Raw genomic sequence first — 16,834 nt, 5'->3', positions numbered from 1 at the left:
CACACATATGTTTAGGTTTATTTTTGTTTACATATATTTTCTTTTTTAAGGGAAAAGGGGGTCTAAAGGGTTAATGCTGGCATCGGCCCGATCGCCGTATATGTACCCCCGCTAAGGGGTTAAAGGGTAAGTTCACACAAGTACAAGCCCACCACGGATTGTTCTGCAACCCATAGACTTCAATGGGTCGGCAGCAAATCTGTAAATTCTCCACTATATGCTGTGGATCCATTGAAGAGAATAGTTCGCAATACCTGCTGCAGATTTTCTGCAGCGAATTATGTACGTGTGAACTTACATTTAGGATTGTAACATTTTCTAACTATTTTCCTTCCCATTCTTCCCCAGACTTAAGATAAATCCACAATGACATTTTATTAGGTCCGGGAGCTGCACATTTGGAGAACTATCGATCAGTCGGCTATGTATAATTCACACCAGCTTTATGACCCTGCGGCCGTCTGGACCAGGCCGCATTTACTAGTCTGGAGGGTGAAAACAAAGAAAGAAAAAAAAATTATGAATTATTTATTGGTAATTAAGTCCGCGAAACATTTGTAAGTCATTAAGAGCTGCAATTAAGTCGCTTCTTGTTACGTTGAGTTATAGGAGAGGAAAAAGCTATTAAACGTGGCTCCTGATACCACGGCCGAAAAAAGGTGCTGAATAGGGAAAGGACCCGGGGATAAATCTCAGCCAAAATATTAAGTCTGGGAACAGCTAGAAAACAAGAGGGGAAACAGAGGGGAAACAGAGGGGAAACAGAGGGGAAACAGAGGGGAAACAGAGGGGAAACAGAGGGGAAACAGAGGGGAAACAGAGGGGAAACAGAGGGGAAACAGAGGGGAAACAGAGGGGAAACCGAGGGGAAACCGAGGGGAAACCGAGGGGAAACCGAGGGGAAACCGAGGGGAAACCGAGGGGAAACCGAGGGGAAACCGAGGGGAAACCGAGGGGAAACCGAGGGGAAACCGAGAGGAAACCGAGAGGAAACCGAGGGGAAACCGAGGGGAAACCGAGGGGAAACCGAGGGGAAACCGAGGGGAAACCGAGGGGAAACCGAGGGGAAACCGAGAGGAAACCTTGCCCATAGCAACCAATCAGATCGCTTCTTTCCTGTTGAAAAAGCGATCTGATTGGTTGCTATGGGCAACTGGACAACTTTTCCTCTGGACAGGTTTTGATAAATCTCCCCCTATACGTGATGAATTGGTTGTACATGAGCATACAGAACAGCTGCCTACAGCACTGGAGAGCACATTCTACGTAAGTTTTATGAAGCTTTAAAAGTTTGCTTTTTAATTTCAATAGTTTTTTTTTTATTATTTTATTTACAATAACAGTAAGGCTCCTTTCACACTATATTATTGCTCCATTTAGGAACTTCCGTCAGAAGTTCCGTCACCATATTGGGGAAAACCGGCTGTTACAAAACCCCTGACGGCCGCGACTAAATCGCATTGCAGCCTATGATGTTTTGTAACTGCCCGTTTGCACCCGTATATGCCCGTAATTCATTACGGACGTTATACAGTGACGGGACATCGTACTGCATGCAGTAATTTTTCCGCCACGATGTCCCATCACTATATAACGTCCGTAATGAATTACGGGCATATACGGGTGCAAACGGGCAGTTACAAAACCCCATAGGCTGCAATGCGATTTAGTCGTGGCCGTCAGGGGTTTTGTAACGGACGGTTTTCCCCAATATAGTGACGGAACTTCTGACGGAAGTTCCTAAATGGAACAATAATATAGTGTGAAAGGAGCCTTACATGAAGTATCTGGAATGAGCAGTCACAGATGCTTAAAGGGGTTATCCAGGCAATTTTTCTATATACTGGCTCCTGAAAGTTTAACAGATTTGTAAATTACATCTATTAAAACATCTTAATCCTTTCAGTACTTATGAGCTTCTGAAGTTGAGTTGTTCTTTTTTGTCTAAGTGCTCTCTGATGACACCTGTCTCAGGAACTGTCCAGAGTAGAAGCAAATCCCCATAGCAAACCTCTTCTACTCTGTGCAGTTCCCGAGACAAGCAGAGATGTCAGCAGAGAGCACTGTTGCAAGACATAAAAGAACAACTCAACTTAAGCAGCTGATTATTATTAGAAGGATTAAGATTTTTTAATAGAAGTAATTTACAAGTCTGTTTAACTTTCTGGAGTCAGTTGATATAAAATAAAATAAAATAAAGTTTTCCCCTGGAACACACCTTTAATTGCATATAAACAGAACAGAGTAGACCAGTGTTTCCCAACCAGGGTGCCTCCAGCTGTTGCACATCTCATTCTTATACAATGCCAAACTATTTTAGTTGGCGCCTCACATGGTGCCCTGTTATGTTACATTTTACCTTTATTGGTGGTTTTACTGGTCCCTTGTCATTCTTCTATTTCTACAGCTGTGACTGGCTACTCCAGCCAAAGGCTGTCCGGGCATGCTGGGAGTTGTAGTTTAGCCACAGCTGGAGGCACCCTGGTTGGGAAAGACTGGAGTAGCCAGTCACAGCTGTATAAATAGAAGAATGACAAGTGACCAGTAAAACCACCAATAAAGGTAAAATGTAACATAACATAACAGGGCACCACGTGAGGCACCAACTAAAATCGTTTGGCATTGTATAAGAATGAGATGTGCAAGGAACAGGCAAGAAAGCGACAAATCTGGTACGTAACAGTCTGGTACGTGAGAAGGATGGATAAAGGAGTTCGCTTACAGCTGGGAATATAAAGCGATAGAGCGAGTGTCAATAGAAACGAAGGACAAGAAGCCACACCCCTTGTGATGTCTCGGCCACGCCCTCTCAATCCAAGTCTATGGGAGGGGGCGTGACGGCAGTGGAGTACCACTTTAAAGGGCATTGCCATAGTATGTGTATGGGGGAACCTCTGTTACCGCAACCTCGCCAGTACCTATTTGAAGTCCCAGGGTTGATTTGTCGGAGGGTGAAATACCATTGGAGAATGGATTTGTATGCAGATTCTATGTAGAGCATTGAAAGGCTTTATGAATAGCTTTAAAAGCTCGTTGCCTGTTGGTGGAAGCGACTCGTAGGTCACGCTCCCTTTTCCATACTTTCAAGGGGTAACTTTTAGAGCACTCGGATTGCGTAAAGCCCCCTCAGAGGATAGATAATGCTAATTAGCAGCAACCGTGCCGGTAGCGAAAGGGACTAGAGATTAAATAAAGCGACAGACCCTTAAATACATATAGAAGTCTTTATTTGGGAGGCAGTATTTAACTGGTGCCAGAAAGGTTTACCGATTTCTATGTTACTACTAAATAAAAAATATTAATCCTTCCAGTACTTATCAGCTGCTGTATACTACAGAGGAAGTTCTTTTCTGTCTGACCACAGTGCTCTCTGCCAAAACCTCTGTCTAGGTCAGGAACTGTCCAGAGCAGGAGAGGTTTGCTATAGGGATTTTCTTGTACTCTGGGCAATTCCTGACATGGACAGAGGTGTCAGCAGAGAGCACTGTGGTCAGACTGAAAGGAAATTCAAAAAGAAAAAAACTTTCTCTGTAGTATACAGCAGCTGATAAGTACTGGACGGATTAAGATATTTTAATAAAAGTAACTTACAAATCTGTTTAAACTTTCTAGCACTAGTTGATTTAAAATAATTTTTTTCCCACTGGGAGAACCCCTTTAACATGAAGAGACTCATAGGACATCAGATCATGCTCGTCATAGAATTGTTTAAAGATGCGTGATCCCTCTCAGAGACCATGCATGCAAATCCAGATCAGGACCGGATGCCTGAAGAAGAGAAAGCTTAAGTCCTATAGGGTCTACCAGTTTAGAGTCCCTCAGGCTAGATGGGTAATGCGACCAAGCATGGTATCAGGGTCTGCCAAGGGGATTAGTGAGTTGAGGTAGCGTTAATTGCCAGAAGGGCAAATGCACAAGGTCATGTAGGGAATAAGGGTGAACCGAGGATTTTTCTAGCTGCACCCAAGGAAAGTCAAGGCTCAGGCTCCACCATCGTTTCAGAGAAGCGACCAACATAGAAATATAATAGTACCCTTGATATTTGGAGTCCCCAAACCCCATGATTTTGAGAGGATGTGGCTAGCTAGTCTGGGCATCTTGTTTGACCACAAAAATAGACAGTATGCTCTGGGATTTCCTAAAGAAGGAATCAGGGAGGGAAAACTTTTTGAAGGATGTTTGAGATGTTTCAGAAAAGGTAAGACGGAGGAAGAGGGGCAGAAAGGGTAAGAAGGTGGAAGAGAGGGTTAAAAGGGTAAAAAGAAGGAAGAAGAGAGGCAGAAAGGGTAAGAAGGTGGAAGAGAGGGTTAAAAGGGTAAAAAGGAGGAAGAAGAGAGGCAGAAAGGGTAAGAAGAAGGAAGAGAGGCAGAAAGGGTAAGAAGGTGGAAGAGAGGGTTAAAAGGGTAAAAAGAAGAAGGAAGAGAGGCAGAAAGGGTAAGAAGGAGGAAGAGAGGCAGAAAGGGTAAGAAGAAGGAAGAGAGGCAGAAAGTGTAAGAAGGTGGAAGAGAGGCAGAAAGGGTAAGAAGGTGGAAGAGAGGCAGAAAGGGTAAGAAGAAGGAAGAGAGGCAGAAAGTGTAAGAAGGTGGAAGAGAGGCAGAAAGGGTAAGAAGGTGGAAGAGAGGGTTAAAAGGGTAAAAAGAAGAAGGAAGAGAGGCAGAAAGGGTAAGAAGGTGGAAGAGAGGGTTAAAAGGGTAAAAAGAAGAAGGAAGAGAGGCAGAAAGGGTAAGAAGGAGGAAGAGAGGCAGAAAGGGTAAGAAGAAGGAAGAGAGGCAGAAAGGGTAAGAAGGTGGAAGAGAGGCAGAAAGGGTAAGAAGGTGGAAGAGAGGCAGAAAGGGTAAGAAGGAGGAAGAGGGGCAGAAAGGGTAAAAAGAAGGAAGAAGAGGCAGAAAAGGAAAGAAGGTGGAAGAGAGGCAGAAAAGGTAAGAAGGTGGGAGAGAGGTAGAAAGGGTAACGAGGAGGAAGAAGAGAGGCAGAAAAGGGTAAGAAAAAGGTAGTGGGGTAGAAAGGGTAAGAAGGTGGAAGAGAGGCAGAAATGGTAAGAAGAATGAAGAGAGGGTTAAAATGGTAAGAAAAAGGGAGAGGGGCAAAAGGAGGAGGAAGAAGGCAGAAGAGAGGCAAAAAAGGGTAAGAAAAAGGCAGAGGGGTAGAAAGGGTAAGAAAAAGGGAGGGGAGCAAAAAGGGGAACGAGGAATGGAGATAAGAGGAGGAGGAGGGGGGGGGGGGAGAGGGGGCAAATGTGGCAAGGAGAAAGGCAAAAAGGGTTAAAGGGGGTACTCCACCCCTAGACATGTTATCCACTATCCAAAGGACCCCCCCATGATCTCTGTGCCAGGCGCTTCAGTGATCGTAATGTCACGCCCCCTTCATTCATGTCTATGGGAGGTGGTGTGACGCTAGTACACAGCTGTCACTCCTCCTCCTTCCTTAGACATGAATAGAGGGGGCGTGGCAACTGTTCGCTCCGTGCACCGGATGACTTGGGTGCCATGGTGGAGAGTGCGTGGAGTCCCCAGCGGCCGGACCTCCACGATCAGACAGGTTATTCCCTATCCGGTGGAGTACACCTTTAAGAAGGAAGATATGTAAATGAGGTAAGGAGGAGGAAGAGGGACATAAGGGGGAAGGATAAGGAAGATGGGAAAAATGGGAAAGAATGAGGAAGAGGGGGCAAAATGGGAAAGAATGAGGAAGAGGGGGCAAAATGGGAAAGAATGAGGAAGAGGGGGCAAAATGGGAAAGAATGAGGAAGAGGGGGCAAAATGGGAAAGAATGAGGAAGAGGGGGCAAAATGGGAGAGAATGAGGAAGAGGGGGCAAAATGGGAAAGAATGAGGAAGAGGGGGCAAAATGGGAGAGAATGAGGAAGAGGGGCAAAAGGAGGAGGAATAATTATGATGGGCAAAAGGGGAATGCTTTCTTGACACTTTACAGCTCTTAGCAGCAAATAAAGCTGCCAGATTTCCTTCATAGGACAAGTCTCATACTCAAAACGTATCCCCTATTCAAAGGATAGGGGATAAGTTTTTGATCGCTGGGGGGGGGGGGGGGTTCGAGCGCTGGAGCCCCCCCTCGATCCCCTGTTTGGAGCCCTGGTGTGATAGCACAGGAGAGCGTCACAACCCGTACCTGAAGCAAAGGCCACCACACCCCCCTCCATATAGTTCTATGGGAGAGCCGAATATTGCTGATGGCTCTCCCATAGAACTATATGGAGGGGGTGTGGTGGCCTTCACTTTGGGGCGGGGGTCATGACGCGCTTCTGTGCTAGCACACCGGGGCTCGGACCCCTCGCAATCTAAAACTTATACCCTATCCTTCGGATAGGAGATACGTTTTTGAGCATGAGACTTGTCCTTTAACTAAGAACTGTCAGGTGTCAAGAAGGTGGAGTCGAACTGCTCAAGTGCCACAGCCTGGTATGCCTCCTTACACGCCCTCACCTCCCAGCGTATAAAGCCGTGTAGATCAGTCAAAAGAGGTGCTGGAAGGTGAGGGGGAGTGAGAAGGCATTCCAGGCTGTGGCACTTGAGCAGATAGTCTCCACCTCCTTGACACTTGGCTGAAAAATAAAAAGGCAATCTTATAAGTTTGGCAACTACCTCCAATCATGTCTGCAGGTCTTAGCCGCAGAAACAGTGAACATATTCCCTTAATGTAATTTTAAAGGAATGCAATAGCAGATTTTAAGCCCTACAAATCGGCTGACAATTCCATATAGAGAATCGCGAGAGTGACAACTATGGGTCTCCTAATTGGACACCAGAGTTGTCACTTAAGAAGGGGTGGAGATGCACAGCACAGGGCATGCTGGGAGTTGTAGTTTTGAGGGCCTCAGCTTAGAAATGACTGGTTTATGCTGTATGCCAGTGTTTCCCAACCAGGGTGCCTCCAGCTGTTGCAAAACTACAACTCCCAGCGTGCCCGGACAGCCTTTGGCTGTCCGGGCATGCTGGGAGTTGTAGTTTTGCAACAGCTGGAGGCACCCTGATTGAGAAACAAGGCTGTATGCAAATATTTACAATGTGCTGGTGTCTGGATCATCTACAGGTACTAACTGTGCAGTCCACATCTGTGCAGAAGAGGTTTCAGACTTAACAACAAGGACTTCAGGGCCCGGACGGTTAACCGGCCAAGGTGACATCTCAAGAAGCGTTGATAAAGAAGGCAATGAAGCCTGACCATGCAGGGAAATAAAAAGCCAGGGCCGCAGGATAAAAGACATGATGTCATTTGTTAGCAGCAATTGTCTGTGCGAATCTCTGAGCATGACCTTCCCAAGAGGCCGGAAGCCATAGAACAAATACATATGTCATGTCTGTGATCATATTATCTGTAGGTGCGGACAGGACCCTACAGTCACCCTCAGTCATTTACTGTATCGGCATCAGCAGTCACATCCCAGCCGCTCCAGGAGATGGTCAACGTGTGAGAGGATGTACCTTATATCAGGCGAGGAGACTATGTATTCAGGGGTCACATACCTCTACCTGAAAATGCAAATAGCTCATTGTACAAATAGGAGACTGAAGCTGAAAGCTACAAGTCTGGTCAAGGAGGTTAGATCTTATACTGACCAGACAAAAGAGCTGCTAGTGATGTCACAGAGAGTAATGTGGAGAGACTGGTGATGTCACAGAGAGGAATGTGGAGAGACTGGTGATGTCACAGAGAGGAATGGTTATCTGGAGAGACTGGTGATGTCACAGAGAGGAATGGTTATCTGGAGAGACTGGTGATGTCACAGAGGGAACTGGTTATCTGGAGAGACTGGTGATGTCAGAGAGAGGAATGGTTATCTGGAGAGACTGGTGATGTCACAGAGAGGAATGTGGAGAGACTGGTGATGTCACAGAGAGGAATGGTTATCTGGAGAGACTGGTGATGTCACAGAGAGGAATGGTTATCTGGAGAGACTGGTGATGTCACAGAGGAATGGTTATCTGGAGAGACTGGTGATGTCACAGAGGGAACTGGTTATCTGGAGAGACTGGTGATGTCAGAGAGAGGAATGGTTATCTGGAGAGACTGGTGATGTCACAGAGAGGAATGTGGAGAGACTGGTGATGTCACAGAGAGGAATGGTTATCTGGAGAGACTGGTGATGATACAGAGAGGAATGGTTATCTGGAGAGACTGGTGATGTCACAGAGGAATGGTTATCTGGAGAGACTGGTGATGTCACAGAGGACTGGTTATCTGGAGAGACTGGTGATGATACAGAGAGGACTGGTTATCTGGAGAGACTGGTGATGATACAGAGAGGAATGGTTATCTGAAGAGACTGGTGATGTCACAGAGGGAAGTGGTTATCTGGAGAGACTGGTGATGTCACAGATAGGACTGTGGAGAGACTGATGTCGTCACAGAGAGGAATAGTTATCTGGAGAGACTGGTGATGTCACAGAGGGGAATGGTTATCTGGAGAGACTGGTGATGTCACAGAGGGGAATGGTTATCTGAAGAGACTGGTGATGTCACAGAGGACTGGTTATCTGGAGAGACTGGTGATATCACAGAGAGGACTGGTTATCTGGAGAGACTGGTGATGTCACAGAGGACTGGTTATCTGGAGAGACTGGTGATGTCACAGAGAGGACTGGTTATCTGGAGAGACTGGTGATGTCACAGAGAGGACTGGTTATCTGGAGAGACTGGTGATGTCACAGAGGACTGGTTATCTGGAGAGACTGGTGATGTCACAGAGAGGACTGGTTATCTGGAGAGACTGGTGATGTCACAGAGAGGACTCGTTATCTGGAAAGGGCTGGGGATGGCACATTGCAAAGGGATGGAGTAATCTAGGTAGTGCAACTGGCATGGGGAAATAATTGTTATCTGGGGAGGGCTTGTGAGTCAGGGAACTGGTTAAGTACTCAGGTCTGGTGCACAGTATAGACACAGGTTTTGGGGGAGGCTGGTGATGTCACAGAGTAAGCATAATATACAGCAAGATATAGATTGGCCCGGCACTAGCAGGACTAAGGTAGCGGTGTCAGTGATAAATAGCTTCGGCGGAGTGCATGTGTAGCCCCGTGCAAATGCCAAGAATCGGAGGTGCAAAAGTCCATAAACAGAGCAAGGTAATAATAATCAAGAGAACAAGACTGCACTCACCATTGGCAATAAGACTTTATTGCAGCATTCCAGGTAGCAAACACAGGTGGATGGAGGGAGGCAGGGGACGTGCACCAGGACAGACTTTTATGCCAGAAACGGCACTTCTTCAAACAGTCTGTCCTGGTGCACGTCCCCCGCCTCCCTCCATCCACCTGTGTTTGCTACCTGGAATGCTGCAATAAAGTCTTATTGCCAATGGTGAGTGCAGTCTTGTTCTCTTGATTCGGTTACAGAGTAAGCATAGTTGTGGGATAAAGACTGGTAATGTCTTAGGAGTGCTGAAAATGTCACTACAGGCCCCAAGTGACATCTTAAGACTAATAACACTTTAATATTCTTTAGCGATATTGCCCCATTAATATAGTAAAGTACAACTGCTAACACACTGGCAACAACATCCTGATACTTAGAAGGAAACAAAAGTATGTGGTTCCAGAAAACAACTATAGAAAACTGTAACTACACTGTATACTGCTGATCATCAGTGCGTATGTTCTGTACACAGTCTATGAGACCAGAAATGGACAAAATATCAATTAGACTTTTTTAGGAACCCAGAAAAGAAGAGCGATCATAGACCTGGCAGTAGTCCACAAGTAGAGGAGAAAATGTGTCTTTCCCTAAGTATACCCAGTGTTCAGACCAGGCATCCAGAGGAGAATGTATTAAGCGCAATCCTATAGGAATCCAGGAAAATATGGATATGATCAGACTGGCCAAGATGTCTCCTCAACTGTTCCAGCAGAGAGGATGCAACAAACCATCTTGGACAAAGTGCAATAAGTACTGAATATGTTCTAAAGGTCCGTGAGGACGACTACACTATATTTCAGCACGTGCCCCAACATTTTTTTTAAGGGTAAGATGCTTTACTATGAGAGTTAAACAAGTAAAACTGTGCAACTTTTGTCGATGGACTGTGTCTGGTATTTCAGTTCAGTTATATTCATATACATCGGGCTGAGCTGCAGGCGAGAGTTGTTATACCAGATGCAACAAATGGACCAAAGTGGCGCTGTACTCATTTCATCCAACCACTTGCATTTGGCCCCAGGGAAATACTATAAGGATTGTTTAAAAGCCATCGACTCTTTGGCTCCAGTGTCTATTCAGAGGAGCCACAAAATCAGTCATAAAACGATTCCTGTGAAAACGACAATTACAAGCGACACAAGGAAAATCCCGACACCTAACAGAGTATGTAAGGGTTAAGAAGACTAAAGAGTCTTACCTCTCTTCTCCTCGAAGCCCAACAACTCTGCTTAATCTTCCAAACTACAGCGGCCACCAGGAGCAGGGAGAGGAAACAACTGCAAAATAAAAGAAAAGTATTTTATATAGTAGTTTGGAGAAGCCGTATAAGTCCAGTGACGCGGCTGCAAAATCATAGAGAGTTGCAGAATCTTGTTTATATAATATATATATATGTATATATATATATATATATATATATATATATATATATATATATATATATACATACATATATACACACACACTTTATATATCAAATTATTCTTATCAGTGTAATGTATATTTAACACCATTAGGTGGCAGCAATAGCTTATCAAACGTTAAACAATGGGACAATGTTGCCGTTCGGCTTTTGAGGAATCTTATCGGCTTATCTAAAATGTTTGTTTTTCTTTTCTATGGCTCATGACCAATGTTTCTACAGTACAGGCCACGTGTCAGCCCCTAAATATTGGTTGCACTTCTAGTGGAAAAACAAAGTTTTCTGATTGATAGTTACCAAAAAATGTGGATAAATAAGGTAGCGGCGAGCTGTAACAGCCTCGGCACCAGGTATATCCACAATGCAGTAATCCTGGGCGTAGCCATGTATTACACACAAGAGTTCAAGTAAACTGAGTCCTACCTGAAAAACGTGACAAAGAACTGTACCAAGTCCATAAAGTTACTGTGCTGAGAGAAGGCGATCTGAAAGAGAAGACAGGAATTAGGATACTGAGGCCAGGGTCACATGGGCGATCTACAAATAGCAGCGGATTGTATCAGAAATGGCGAAAAACACTCAGAACATACCAGTAGAAACTGTGTAATTATAGTATAAAAGAAAAATTATTATATAATATACTAAATAAAATAAGACTAATACACAGAGAATCTCCCAATAACAGACACTCACAGGGGGAAAAAATAAGTGTCCGCTATTGAGAGATGTCCACTATTGGGAAAAAAAGGATTAAAAATCTTTCTAAATGACGGAATACTGTCCTGTACTCACTCCAGAGTGTAATGACCTATAAAACATAATGAAAAGCAATATTATAGTAGAATCTCCGAGTGCCATTTAATAATTCCTTAATCACCCCCCTGTACCATTTTATCCCCTCTTGATCCCCTCCAATGCCACTTTATTCCTCCTCCCTTGAACCCCCTGTGCTATTTCATTCCCCCTTTATACCCTGTACCAAATCATCCCCCTTCACCCCTTGTGTCACAACACTTTCCCCCTTCCCTACTCCCCCTGTTGTTCTTAGCTGGCCAGCAGGCTCAGGTGCAGGGGCTCTTAGTGGTTTTGTCGTTCTCCTAACGTCAGGAGATCATACCCGCTGAGAACCCCTGCACCTGAGCCCGCTGGTCAGGTAGGAAGAACAACAGATGGAGGAGGGAAGGAGAAAAGTAATGTGGCACAAGGGGTGAAGGGGGATGATTTGGCACAGGGGGATAAAAGGGGATGAAATGGCACAGGTGGTATCAAGGGGATATCATGTGGCACAGGTGGCAATAAAGGGGGGATAATTTGGCAAAAGGGGAATAAAGTGGCATCGAGGGACGAATGAGGTGACCAGCAGACGTACCGAAGCAGGAGACCACTGTTTAAACATCGGTCTTTTGCTTCTATGCTGGGGCTGCTGCAGGGGGGTGCAGCGGGGGGGGAAGGGCCCCTTACTGGGGTATTAGCTGTACCCCTTGATGACGGCCCTGTGTACAAGGTAGGGCCAGCACATAAACCTGGTTGTCCCCTATTTAGAGTGTTTTGTTCCCTATTGGTAGTGTTTTGTCCCCTATTTGGAGGGTGACAATACATTAAGTCTTATGGGACTCCGCCGGAGAATAAAAAAACGTTTGCTATTGGAGATGTCCCCTGTTGTATGGTGTCCGCTAAGGGAGACTTTACTGTAATACAACAAACATTAATATTACTAATTACAATGTCAATAACTACTGCATGTCCGGATATAATGCATAAGATCATTTTCACAGCTAAGGCTCTGTTCACACACACACACACACATTGTATAAGGGATACCAATGTGGGAGACAGGTATGTTGTATGAGGGATACTAATGGTGCAAAATGGACTTCTAAACTAACCAGAAATCAGAGCGCTAGACCAGACTCCTAAACTAACCAGACTCCTAAACTAACCATAACCTAAACCAGACTCCTAAACTAACCATACCCTAAACCAGACTCCTAAATTAACCATACCCTAAACCAGACTCCTAAATTAACCATACCCTAAACCAGACTCCTAAATTAATTTTCCCTAAACCAGACTCCTAAACTAACCATACCAGACTCTAAATTAACTATTCCCTAAACCAGACTCCTAAATTAACCATACCCTAAACCAGACTCCTAAATTAACTATTCCCTAAACCAGACTCCTACACTGACCATACTATAAACCAGACTCACTTAACCAGATCCTAGACCAGACTTTCTAAACCAGATCCCTAAACTAACCAGACATACAAACCAAAGCTCTAAAATTAACCAGAATCCCCAAACTAGACTCCTAAACTAACCAGACCTCAGAACAAACTCACACTAGAACAAGACATTAATTTGGGACCCAGAGACAACACCAACGTTTAATACATCCCATATTTCTCTTAAAAAAAGAAGCAAAAAAAAAAGCCTTTACTTTTAACGCTTTAATCCTTGATTGTCTTACCTTTGATGACCTGCACACATGTCCAGAGAGCAGCCATGTCAGGACCTCAGCTATGACTGGCCTGTTGTGGCAGGGGAACCTTTCGACACCCAGGACTGTGATAAGCAGCTGTGACCAGTGCAAACCCCTATACTTATGCCACTACAACAACATTCTTAAAAATATGTAAAATCAGCAAAAGAGACTCCAAATGGGGAAAAAATAAAAAAAATAAAAATAAAAATAAAAACACCCCCTCGGGTCATTTCCAGTTTCTACATCTGGTCATAATACTGTCTAATGTATATAACTTGACCACAATAATCCTGGAGCTATTAAATAACCTAAAATTCAGATGAGACAATGGACTATGCAAGTGATTTTCAGTCAGGCTTTACTTTCAGGAAAATATATATTCAAACAAAAAAAAAAACACCCCAGTATCACCACAACCAGAACCCTTTTAGTGTAATACACAAAGAAACGGAACTATTTATAGACAGGACAACCACAACCTGTGTGTGGCCTACTTCTCACACTCCAATACACCTACACATAAATATAGAGTTACCTCCCAGGAATCAGACCTTCTACCCTAAATAAGAAAAGGTCAAACCAGACTCTACAAAACTGAGAGCGAAGTCAAATAGAAGTGAGAAGACGCTGAGCTGACCTGCTTACTGAAGGCATTATTTCGGGTCCTGTCAGGGGTTGGCATATCTAGGCTGAGAGTTCACAGCAGTGTGACTGTATGGAGGAGTTTAGCTGGTAGGGTAAGAATTAGGCTGGCACTGCCCACTGTGATGCCGACTGTTACATTGTACATACACAGTCATCACATCATCATCTCCTCATAGATAATATAACCTCATTATCGTTCCAATATACAGTGTTACTAATACAGCAAGCGTCCAGCACAGTGCCCCCTGGTGGAGCAAATGTGCCACTGAAACATCCAGCTGGTGCATAAGTGTCACAAGTGATTCAGCCAGTAAGCTCCTCCTCCAGGTTTATCTTCATTCTGTAGTGTGATACTGACTGTGACCTACCCACTAAGTCCCTCCTCCTGCACTCCCTGCTGGTGCACATTGATACTAATAGAGAACCACCCACTAAGTCCCTCCTCCTGCACTCCCTGCTGGTGCACATTGATACTAATAGAGAACCACCCACTAAGTCCCTCCTCCTGCACTCCCTGCTAGTGCACATTGATACTAATAGAGAACCACCCACTAAGTCCCTCCTCCTGCACTCCCTGCTGGTGCACATTGATACTAATAGAGAACCACCCACTAAGTCCCTCCTCCTGCACTCCCTGCTGGTGCACATTGATACTAATAGAGAACCACCCACTAAGTCCCTCCTCCTGCCCTCCCTGCTAGTGCACATTGATACTAATAGAGAACCACCCACTAAGTCCCTCCTCCTGCACTCCCTGCTAGTGCACATTGATACTAATAGAGAACTACCCACTAAGTCCCTCCTCCTGCACTCCCTGCTGGTGAACATTGATACTAATAGAGAACTACCCACTAAGTCCCTCCTCCTGCACTCCCTGCTAGTGCACATTGATACTAATAGAGAACCACCCACTAAGTCCCTCCTCCTGCCCTCCCTGCTAGTGCACATTGATACTAATAGAGAACCACCCACTAAGTCCCTCCTCCTGCACTCCCTGCTAGTGCACATTGATACTAATAGAGAACCACCCACTAAGTCCCTCCTCCTGCACTCCCTGCTGGTGCACATTGATACTAATAGAGAACCACCCACTAAGTCCCTCCTCCTGCACTCCCTGCTGGTGAACAGTGACACTATTAGAGAACTACCCACTAAGTCCTTCCTCCTGCCCTCCCTGCTGGTGCACATTGATACTAATAGAGAACCATCCATTAAGTCCCTCCTCCTGCACTTCCTGCTGGTGCACATTGATACTAATAGAGAACTACCCACTAAGTCCCTCCTCCTGCACTCCCTGCTGGTGCACATTGATACTAATAGAGAACCATCCATTAAGTCCCTCCTCCTGCACTTCCTGCTGGTGCACATTGATACTAATAGAGAACCATCCATTAAGTCCCTCCTCCTGCACTTCCTGCTGGTGCACATTGATACTAATAGAGAACTACCCACTAAGTCCCTCCTCCTGCACTCCCTGCTGGTGCACATTGATACTAATAGAGAACCATCCATTAAGTCCCTCCTCCTGCACTTCCTGCTGGTGCACATTGATATTAATAGAGAACCATCCATTAAGTCCCTCCTCCTGCACTCCCTGCTGGTGCACATTGATACTAATAGAGAACCACCCATTGAGTCCCCCCTCCTGCACATTGATACTAATAGAGAACTACCCACTAAGTCCCTCCTCCTGCACTCCCTGCTGGTGCACATTGATACTAATAGAGAACCATCCATTAAGTCCCTCCTCCTGCACTTCCTGCTGGTGCACATTGATATTAATAGAGAACCACCCACTAACTCCCTCCTCCTGCACTCCCTGCAGGTGAACAGTGACACTATTAGAGAACTACCCACTAGGTCCTTCCTCCTGCACTACCTGCTGGTGCACATTGATACTAATAGAGAACCACCCACGAAGTCCCTTCACCTGCACTCCCTGCTGATGCAAAGTGAAACTATAAAAAAGAACAACCCATTAAGACCTCATCCTGCACTCCCAGCTGGTGCACATTGATACTGAAAGATAACCACCAAATAAGTCCTGTAAGCCCTGCTGGTGCAGAGTGATGTTAATAAGAGCCACCAACTAAGTCCCTTTTCCTGCACTCCCTGCTTGTGCACAGTGATAATGAAAGAGAACCACCCACTACGTCCCTCCTCCTGCACCCTCTGCAGGTGCACAAGTGATCCTTAAAATGCGCCACCTAGAAAGTCCCTACGGGTGCACACTGGTGAGCGTGATACTGAGAGAACCACCCAAAAGACCACTTTTCAGCACTCATTACTGGTGCACAAGGGATATTGAAAGAACCACCCACTTAGTCCAATCCTCCCGAACTCGCTGCAGACCTTTCCCAATGAGCCATGACTCGATACAGATAAGGTGACTATAAACCTGCCAGATCCACCACTTTTCCAAATACCATCTGCAAGGTCTGAATGGGACTGAAGCCTAAAAAGTCAATTTGAGAAAATAATAATGTCCCAGTGACAATGCAAAAACTACCAATAATAAAAATCACCATTTATCATTAAAGGGGTATTCCAGGAAAAAACATTTTTATATATCTCAACTGGCTCCAGAAAGTTAAACAGATTTGCAAATTACTTCTATTAAAAAATCCTAATCCTTTCAGTACTTATGAGCTTCTGAAGTTAAGGTTGTTCTTTTCTGTCTAAGTCCTCTCTGATGACACGTGTCTCGGGAAACGCCCAGTTTAGAAGCAAATCCCCATAGCAAACCTCTTCTAAACTGGGCGTTTCCCGAGACAGGTGTCATCAGAGAGGACTTAGACAGAATAGAACAACCTTAACTTCAGAAGCTCATAAGTAACTGAAAGGATTAAGATTTTTTAATAGAAATAATTTACAAATCTGTTTAACTTTCTGCAGCCAGTTGATATATATAAAAAGTTTTTTCCTGGATAACCCCTTTAAGTGTTATTTGTTTATTGTCTGTCATTCCATACATACACACACCATACATCCAGGCCCCCATGATGAAGCTACTTTGTAGTGAAACACGCTGGGGGGTGTTTATGCATTGGAACTTTTATACAATGCAGATATTATTACATTCTGATTGCTTGTAAGTTGGTTTATTTGTATGTGTTACTTGTACTCCGAG

General features: G+C 44.8%; 1 protein-coding gene across 1 annotated transcript in view; it reads right to left on the bottom strand.

Annotated features, from left to right (window-relative positions):
• ATRN (attractin) overlaps nt 1–16,834 on the bottom strand; it is a 236,352-nt gene that overhangs the window by 35,963 nt on the left and 183,555 nt on the right. The window contains exons 26-27 of the mRNA XM_056553301.1: nt 10,996–11,057; nt 10,348–10,426 (exon numbers count right to left, since the gene is read on the bottom strand). Of these exons, the coding sequence (XP_056409276.1) occupies nt 10,348–10,426; nt 10,996–11,057 (141 nt within the window). The remainder of the gene's footprint in view (nt 1–10,347; nt 10,427–10,995; nt 11,058–16,834) is intronic.

This window comes from Hyla sarda, chromosome 1 (assembly GCF_029499605.1).
Source record: "Hyla sarda isolate aHylSar1 chromosome 1, aHylSar1.hap1, whole genome shotgun sequence".
In the NCBI taxonomy this organism is placed as follows: domain Eukaryota; kingdom Metazoa; phylum Chordata; class Amphibia; order Anura; family Hylidae; genus Hyla; species Hyla sarda.
This window is presented reverse-complemented; position numbering and strand designations above follow the sequence as displayed.